The 8639-nt window shown below is 55.2% G+C and overlaps 1 protein-coding gene across 4 annotated transcripts; it reads right to left on the reverse strand.

The window, feature by feature from the left end:
- Positions 1-4475: 4475 nt before the first annotated feature.
- Positions 4476-8593, reverse strand: LOC128805823 (tubulin tyrosine ligase 3-like). 4 transcript variants are annotated; one of them, XM_053974778.1, is made up of 11 exons: positions 8343-8593; positions 8140-8243; positions 7671-8018; positions 7411-7539; positions 7219-7333; positions 7015-7122; positions 6655-6820; positions 6432-6580; positions 6113-6359; positions 5599-6031; positions 4476-5527 (listed from the first exon to the last, which is right to left on the reverse strand). In XM_053974778.1, exons 1-11 carry the CDS (start codon positions 8380-8382, stop codon positions 4691-4693), a joined length of 2676 nt encoding a protein of 891 aa, XP_053830753.1. In that variant the 5' UTR covers positions 8383-8593; the 3' UTR covers positions 4476-4690. The 4 variants fall into 4 exon arrangements, with proteins under 4 accessions (XP_053830753.1, XP_053830752.1, XP_053830751.1 ...); XM_053974777.1 differs by having other exon boundaries at positions 6655-6823; XM_053974776.1 differs by having other exon boundaries at positions 6655-6823; positions 6982-7122.
- Positions 8594-8639: the final 46 nt, after the last annotated feature.

An 8639-nucleotide genomic window follows, 5' to 3' on the forward strand; every position in this document is an offset into this window, starting at 1 on the left:
AGATATTAAGCATGAAGGGGTTTTTGTTTGTTTGTTTTCTTTTTGAGTTTGATTTTTTTTTATTATTTTTTATTTATAACCCTTCTCGAGCCTGATAGAAAATGGCCAGTTTTAAAGTTTTGATTACATACCTCACAAAAATTTTATTTTAAATGACCATATTTCAGCATTTTTCAGATCCTGCTCTGACTGCTGAAGGGTCACATTAAAGTTGTTTTTGTAAGCAGAGCAACATGCATCTCTGAAATTCATTTTCACTGAATATTTTTACATTCAGGTAAAGTTTCCTCCCACACTGAAAGTACACTGCCCAAGCCTGGCCCCAGCAAACTCATTTACAAAAAGATGCAAATCAGTGCTTCAAATGCAGATGGTGCCTGTCAGTACATGCAGGTTTGACTGTCAGAAGGTGGATATTCCTTGTTTATTGATAAATTCAAATCTGTTCACCCAGGAAAGCTTTAAAGCTTTCAGAGCCACATGGTGACAAGGAGAAAGCACTGAATGCTCAGGCTGGGAGGGGATGCCCCCAGCTGCTGGCAATTCACAGGCAGCTGAAGGCAGCTGGAGGGGGGCCCTGGACCTTTACCAGTGTGACCCCCTCAGCTGGGACAGGGTGAATGGTGTGGGAAGAACAGGGCCAAGAGCTCCAGCAAGCTGAGAGGGGAGTGCTGCCAGGAGGAACCAGCCATTGTGAAGGGGGGTTAAGAGGCAAAAGGGGATGAAAGTCATGATGAAATGACTCTTTAGCTATTTCCTTTAAGTAATGGTTAGATTTGATTTTTTTTTTCCTCCACAGAAGATGCCAGCTCTCTCTGGCCCATCAGATAACAATTGCTGACAGGCATCCAGAATTAATAGGCAATTTGAAGCTACTTCTGGCTCTTGTGAACGTTTCTGTTGGTCCTGTGTAATGGTTGCACAGCTCAACAGCAATTCCCTATGATGGGCCAGGCTTCTTCTGGCATCTTTACTCACCACCTAGGAGCTGCATTGCACAAAACTAACTGTTTATAGACTGTTTTCTGTGTTTCTACAGCTCTCCTGCCTTTGGGGGTCTGTGGGCTCTGTTTCTCCTGTAAGCAGCATGTCACAGGCTGTAGCAGTTGTAGCAGCCCCAGAGTGTTTGATTTTCCTGCAATCCCTGTGCCACAGGAGAAGATCTGTTGGGTTGTACAGGCACTGCTGGTAGTAGGAGAGGATTTATTCAGCCCATCCGTCTGTAAGATCACACTCAGCAAATACTCTGCCATTTTATTTTCTTTTTTTTTTTTTCCTGCCTTCTTCCAGGAAGTCTCCATGACCTATAATGCCAGCACGCCATGATTTAGCCTTGCCCCAGTCAAGTTCATTCTGGGGGCAGGAAGTAGGCCCTTAGTTAGGGATAAGGAAATCCTACTTCCTCCAGCCTATTTAAGTCAATACAATTCCTCTGACTGAAAGTCTTCCCTGATTTCATATTATAAATAAGGTGTTCCTTGGAGCTATGGCAAGAGATTTGTGGCAGTAGTAATGCTAAATTTAATTTCCTGGGATTCAGTCTCAAACAATTGATAAAGCTGGGTTATTCAGGAGCCATTCAAAAGTCCTAAGCTGTAAATGTATTTATTAGCTCCACTGCTGTGCTTACAGCAGCCCAAGAATTTCACTATGTGGAATTTTTGTCTGTTTTGCATTAGCGTATGCGCACAGATTACTGGGACTAGAACAATATTGGTGTTGCAAATTGCCTTTCAGGAAAACCCAACTGAATGGTAAATGTGTTTAAAATGGACAGGAAAAAGCAGGTTCTTTTATTTCAGTAATAAATACATACTTAGTGAAATATATGATAAATTGGGAAAAATACATGTACTGTAGGACACCTGTAAGGTTAATCTGAGGACAGATGTGAGAGGGACTTTTATCATATAAATGTTATTTTGTGCCTTTTACTGAAGCTGTTGTGGTATCAAAGCGATGACTTGATGTCCTGTTTGCTAGCACAAGTTAACTGTGATCACATCTTCCTCCTTACAGCCATAGCAGAGGCAGGCTGGGAAAACTCCAGGGAGGCTTAGGAAGTCTTGGGAACAAGGAACTACACAAAGGGACTCACTGTGCATGTTTGTGTTTTGGGTAAATGTGTGAGGGATGCCTGGGTGGGGGCATGGATGAAAGAGGAAATTAGGTGTCCACAAATCCAGCAGGACATGAAGCACTCTGAGGTAGCAAGAGCAGCCAGCCCAAGGTACTTCTGCTAGATTGAAATGATCCTTGAATGCTTCACAAGTGTTTGAACTTCAAAGGCAAATCACAAAGTGTGGCTGAGGTTAGATGACCGCCTGCCTGTGAACCAGCACTAGCATACAACTCCTCTGGCCTTAGGTTGTGTACATGTGCAGAGCTCATCTTTCCTTTCCTTTTTTTCGTTGCTGCTCTCTGTCTGCTTAACTTTTCTGCACTGGTTTCCCCCTTTGATTTATTTTTTGCTTGTGTCACCCATCTCAAGAGACTGAGTCACAGTAGTAATCTGTTTGAATTCCTGCCTGCAAATTTCCTTGTTCTCGGTACATTTTCTGACACACAAATGATTCAGCTTCCCAGAAGGGTCTGTCACGTGGGAGAACAGAGCTTTCCTCTCTATTACCAAGGTCTCTCTGTCTCTCTCTCTCTGAATATCCCTTGGCTACCTTTAAGACCATCCACCAAATGATCACTCAGCTTTTCCATAACCAGTTCATTAGCACAATTTCTTTCCCTCTCTCACAGCTTACTTCCAGCTCTTTGTTCAACACCCTTATTTCTGCTGACATCATTTAAGTTCTGGAACTTCATTCTTTGACTCTCCTTGTGACACCTGCTCTCAGATCCCTAAAATCTTCCTGTGCCACTGTCATTGCTTCATGCAAGAAACTGTCCTACTCCACTTCTGATGTAGAAGGGGAGTCTCTAAATACATTCTCACTGCCACCCTTGAGGACAGTCTTGGAAGATTCATCCTGACTCAGGCAAGCCTCTCCGTTTGCTCCACTTCTGCCTGTGGACCACTGGCATCTGAATGAATTCACCAGTCATGCAAAAATGTTTTCTGAGCACTGGGTTTTCTGACGGAGTGGCAGATATCAAAATGCCAGTTAAGTCAGCTCTTCTCCCTTTCTTTGTGTGGAACAACATGTGAAGACTGGGAGAGTCTGCAGCTCGTTCTGGCTGGGATGAGAAGGCCCAAGGATGATGCCTGTAAGGATTTCCTAGGGGAACAGAAGATGCTCCCCCCTCAGTACTTGCTCCGCCAAACAACTTTTTCAGGGGCTACTCACCAACATGGGTACATGATCCAAACTGATGCAGATGGCCCCTGCTGCTGGCCAGGTTTGATTCTCCCCTTGCATCCAAGTTCCCTTCCACTTGCTCCCAGTGGCCCTGATGAATGCAGCCAGCAGAAAATGGCCTGTCTGGACCTTAACGCAGCAGGAGTTCTGCAGCGAACAAGGAAGAACCTTGTGGTTCTTGCAGAAAGGAGGCCTGAGGAACTGGCTCTAACAGCAGAGCACTCTCCCAGCTAATCTCCATGTAGAACTCTTCTGGCAGAAGCAGCAGCCTCTTTCTGCAGCTGATGTATCATGCACTGGTCACGCCTGCCCAGCCCAGAGCGGGGCAGGAGAGGCCCGGCCCAGCCACTCTCGGAGAACAGCAGCAGGCACAGGGCCTGGTGGGCACAAGGGCTGGGGAGCCATGAGATCCTGTCTGCTCTCTGCCAGCACAGGGGCTGTCCTGGCTGTGCCAGTTCCAGCTGTCAGGAAGAACTCACTCCACACACTGGAACAGATCCCCCAGAGAGACTAAGGAATGTCCTTCCCTGGAGCACTCACGAACCACCTGGACACAATCCTGTCCCGTGTGCTCTGGGATCACGCTGCTGGAGCAGGGAGGCGGCACCAGATGATCCACTGTGGTCCCTTCCAGCCCGAGCCATTCTGTGATTCTGTAACAAGGTGGGTGACCTTGTCACAAAAGGAACCTGCAGGAGCTGGTGCTGCCCCAGGGCCTCACTGCACTCCCCCCTCACCTCCTTTCCTGTACCTCCGAGCAGCCCCAGGAGCCCTAGTGCCTACAGGGGACCCCTGAGGATATCTGACTTCCCCTTGCCAGTTCATTAATCCCCACCTGCTTCCAGGCCCAAGCACCCACTTCTTTTCTTGGCATGCACACAGGATGGGATTCCTCCTGGCATCCCCCTGGTGTTGCAGGGGGCACCAGCCCTGCCAGTACTCCATGCCTGACTGGTTCCCAGTGCCGGGGTGCAGCAATGTCACCGGTGCCACAGCTCTGTCTGGCAGGGGCCACCACAGGCAGGCAGGAGTGGAGGCAGCTTCTCCTGCCTCCTGTGTTTCTATCTCAGCGGAGGAGCTGCCCTGGCAGCCCCAGGTCCTGCTTGCAGCATCATCCCCAGCTGCATCCATATTTCCAACATGCAGAAGGTCCAAGCCAGGCTTCTTCTCACGAAAGTCTATTAAAGCAGGCATGCAGGTTAAGGTGGCTACCATGGCACAGCAGTGGGCTCCCGTTCTCGTGGGAGGCAGCCGGGTGCTGCTGTGTTACCCCATCCAGGATGGGCAGGGTGCTGTCACCTCGTGGGGGTATCTTCTGCATTCCCTTGGGAGCTGCCGGGTTCTCCTGTCCCAGGCAGGGGCCAGGGGTCCCGGTGCTGTTACAGCGCCGGCAGGCGCACTGGCCTGGCAGGAAGTCCTGCAGGAGCCGGTGCACAGCCCGGGGGTCGCCAGGGTCTGCTGGGGGCTCCCCAGGGTTGTGGCACAGGCCCCCGCACCGGGGGATGGGCATTGATCAGGGGCAGAACTTTGTGGGGCCGAGCAGCCTGAGGCTGCCCACCCGGCTGACTGAGCTGTGTCAATCCCTGGCTCCCGGACCCTGGGCGCCGCCAGGGCCTCTTGGGCGCTTCCTGGAGCGAAGGCAACCTATCCAGGGGATGGCTATTGATCGGGGGCTGAGCTTCCTGGGTGTGAGCTAACTGAGGCTGGGCATCCTCGGCTTGCCCAACCAGATGAAGGAGCCATGGCAGCTCCTGGCTCCTGGCAGAACCGCCCGGAGGTTGCCAGGGGCTCTTGGTTGCTCCCCGGGGTGGTGACACAGGCCCCCTATCCAGAGGACAGCTGGTGATCGGCAGCAAAGCTGTCTGAGGTGGAGCTTCCTGGGGCTGAGCTTCCTTGGGCTGCCCCACCACCAGGTGAAGGAGCCATGGCAGCTCCTGGCCCCCAGCAGAGCAGTCCAAGGGCTGTGGCAGTGCTGGAGGGCCAGACTTGGGCAGGGAGCAGCTGCTCTGCAGTCCCAGAGGAGACAGCTTTTCCTGTGCTGCTCTGGACCAGGGGACCTTGGTGGCTCTGTCCCCTGAGGGTGCAGGGAGCTGGGGATTGAGTACAGTGGTGGAGGGCTTGTCCTGGGAGCGATGCTTTGCCAGCTGGGGCTTCTTCAGAGAACGGCCTGTGACCATCAGCTTCAGCCCCACAGTCAGACATGAGGACACAGGTGCCTGCAGGGGGACACGAGGGCAGTGAGGGCTCGGGGTGCCTGGGGTGTGGCTGTCCCCAGCTCCCAGCCTACCTCCCTGTAGAGGAGCTCAAAGGCACCAATGGAACAGGTGGGGTTGTCCTTGCGGTCGAGCACGAGGCGCAGCGTGTCCCGCTGGACGTTGGCGCACAGTCGGCGTGTCACCGCCGAGGAGGGGCTCATGGTGGGGCAGGAGTTGATCTCCAGCAGCCAGGGCTGGAAGTCCTCCCCGATGAGAAAGTCGGCCCCGAAGAGCTCAAAGCTGCCCTTGCGGGAGCCCACCTGGTCCCGGGTGCAGCGCAGGGCGTTCAGGATCGCCGCCTTCATGCCGGGCACCATGACCTGCTGCCAAGCATTCGCCTGCCCCAGCTGTGCCAGGTGGGCCTGGAACTGCTTGTTGGACCAGATCTTGTCGGGGGGCACGCGGGAGTCCGGCTGTGATGTTTTGTACCGCTTCTGGATGGAGACGTTGCAGAGGTGCCTGGCGCTGTGGCAGGGAGAGCGGGGCTGGGTCAGGGGATGCGGGGGGCTGGGCAGTGCGAGCCGGGGGTGAGGGGGGGACACTCACGGCTCCAGGTGACACAGGGAGAAGGGCCAGGAGCAGAAGCGCAGGTAGCAGTCTCGGTAGAACCAGACAGTCAGTGGCTTCCAGTCAGTCACCAGGAACCACTGCCGGATGTCGAATTTGGTGTTGAAGATGGTCAGCGGCTGTTCCACGTACTTCTGCACCACCCACTTGCACACCTGCGCCGGGGGGCTCGTGCAGTTCTGCGCCAGCTCCAGCACCTCCTCCAGCCGTGTGGCACAGACGATGCCTGGGCAACACAGCGATGGTGGGATCCCCTCTCTGTGGGGATGTGTGTGCCCCATGCTTCCCCCAGCCTTACCCCTGCCGCGGGATTTGGCGCTGGGCTTGACGATCCAGATGTTAAGGTTGCCCTCTATGCTGAACTGCGGCAGCTTCTCCTCCAGGCGCTGCAGCAGGTCCTGGCACCGCTCCTGCTGCTCCCTGCCCAGCACCAGCCTGGTCCCCTCACTGTGGGGGGACACGGGGGACTCAGCATCGACCCTGCCACCATCCCCCCTGCCCTCATCTTGCTCAGCACCCACTGTGCCACACGGTAGTATTCGGGCAGGAAGCGGTCCCAGTCGATGCATGTGCGGCAGGGCGATGGGGTCTTCCTGTCAATGTCCTGGTGCCCCAGGATGCCCAGGTGCTGCTCACAGACCTCCAGGGCCTCCTCCACCAGCTGGGGATACAGGGGGGAGCGCGGCTCTGCTGTGGACAGCATGGGGTGAGAGACAGGACTCCTTTGGGTGCCTTTGGAGCTAGGGCAGGGGATGGAATAAGGGATCCCAAGCCACAGACATGAACAGAGGCTCAGCCTCCAAGCTCAGCCCTCAGACACACCCTGATGTCCCTCTTTCATCCCTCACCTCCACCCCGCTCAGCCAACTCCGTGCACCCACCTGGCACCTTGTCAGATTCTGGGGGCTGCTCTGTCCCCACCGGCCTGTCCCTGACCTTCTGCAGGGCCAGTTTGAGCAGGCTGCGAGCTGCTGTCAGGAGGAAATCCTCTGAAAGAGGGAAGCATCATCCCTAGCCAATCCTGCACAGGACACGGGAAGACTGGAGCACAAGGGGTGACAGGAGTGCAGCAGACCCAGGCTCACCAATGAAGGCTTCCTGCTCGTCCATGAGCCCCAGCCGGTAGCACCGGGGGAAAAAGGTGTTGAAGTCAACTTGCTCGAACCAGGGCAAGTTTTGCAGGCTCTGGCACAGCCCCTCCTGTTTAGAGATGCTTGTCATTCCCTTCTGGACACCCCCACCCCTTGTGCCCCCTCCCTGAGGCCCTGGGCTCCCACCTTGGTGCAAAGCGCAGACAGCCGGGGATAGCGGTTCACCATCTCAATCCTCGGCAGCAACTCCTGGTCAATGCTGCTAAGGTGAATGGTCCAGAGGAAGTTTGGCACCTGGTCCTGCACCAGGAAGGACTGCGGGAGAGAGTGGGCCGGGGTGAGCCAGGGAGCCTCTTCCTGCCCCAAGCTATGCTCTGCCTCTGAGGGTCCCAGGGGAAGGACGTGGGGAGCTGTGGCAGAGCTCAGCCCTAGCCCTCTTAGCTAACCATGAGGTTATGGATGTCATCGGAGTCCTCATTGCACTGCTCCATGTCTTCCTTCGTGTCTTCATCTTCCCTTTGCCCCTTGTTCTCCTTATCACGTGGCCATGGGTGTTGCAGGGGCTCTGCGGTGCCCAGGGAAGGCTGTGTCCCACCACGTGGGCTCAGCACTGCCTCCCCCTGCTCATCACCGCCACCACTTGCCCTCGTCTCCAGCTGCCGTTTGCTTTGGTCGCCAGGCTGCTGCTTCAGCTGCCTGCCATTGCGGGGCAGCTTCCTCTCCACCCAGCCGCGGGCGCGCAGCAGCCGGCGAATGACGGGGTAAGGCCCCTGCACTGCAAAGATCTTCTTCTCCTGCGGGACAGCAGCGAGCTCAGCCTGCCCACCCCAGTGCTCTGGCTCGGCTCTCCTGAGCCACAGGCGCACAAATGCAAGCATCTGCCATCTCGGGGCAGTGTGAAATCGAACCCTTCACCTTAATGGCATTCTCCACACGCAGCCTGGCCTTCCTGAGCCGCTCAGACTCAGCTGCATACTGGCGGCCATCGTGATAGCCGATGTTGGCAGCTGCTTCCTGCCCTGTGAGGACAGTCCCACCTGAGCCCACTGTCCCCATGTCCCCACATCCCCATGTCCCGAGGCCCACGGGGCGGCCAGGGAGGGGGACAACATGCTGACCTGTCTGCCTCTGCCTCACCAAGTCTGGGGATCCTGCCATGGCATTCCCTGACCTGCCAAGCCTTCTGCCAGCATCCCAGCTGCGCTCCACAGCCTCGGGATGCCCCACTGTTCCCTTGTCCTTGGCCTGCTGGGCCAGGGGCAGCTGGACTGTCACCTGCTCAAGTATTTCCCCTGGATGAGGGGCTGCTTTGTGTCACACTGTCCCAGGCTAGTCTGATGGTGAGGGGAGCTGTGGCTGGCTCTGCAGGTTTTCCTATCCCCCCATCCCTTAGGGGCCATGGTGGGTGTCCTGCG

Source organism: Vidua macroura, chromosome 3, assembly GCF_024509145.1.
Source record: "Vidua macroura isolate BioBank_ID:100142 chromosome 3, ASM2450914v1, whole genome shotgun sequence".
NCBI classification, from domain to species: Eukaryota; Metazoa; Chordata; class Aves; order Passeriformes; family Viduidae; genus Vidua; species Vidua macroura.

What these genes read in the sequence shown, in the direction of transcription:
- LOC128805823 (XM_053974775.1), bottom strand. Translation starts at nt 8,382, where the DNA reads ATGGCAGGATCCCCAGACTTGGTGAGGCAGAGGCAGACAG. An exon ending in AGAATCTGACAAGGTGCCAG is followed by an intron (nt 6,824 to 7,014) that starts GTGGGTGCACGG and finishes TGCTGTCCACAG; the next exon opens with CAGAGCCGCGCTCCCCCCTG. An exon ending in TTGAGCTCCTCTACAGGGAG is followed by an intron (nt 5,528 to 5,598) that starts GTAGGCTGGGAG and finishes GTCCCCCTGCAG; the next exon opens with GCACCTGTGTCCTCATGTCT.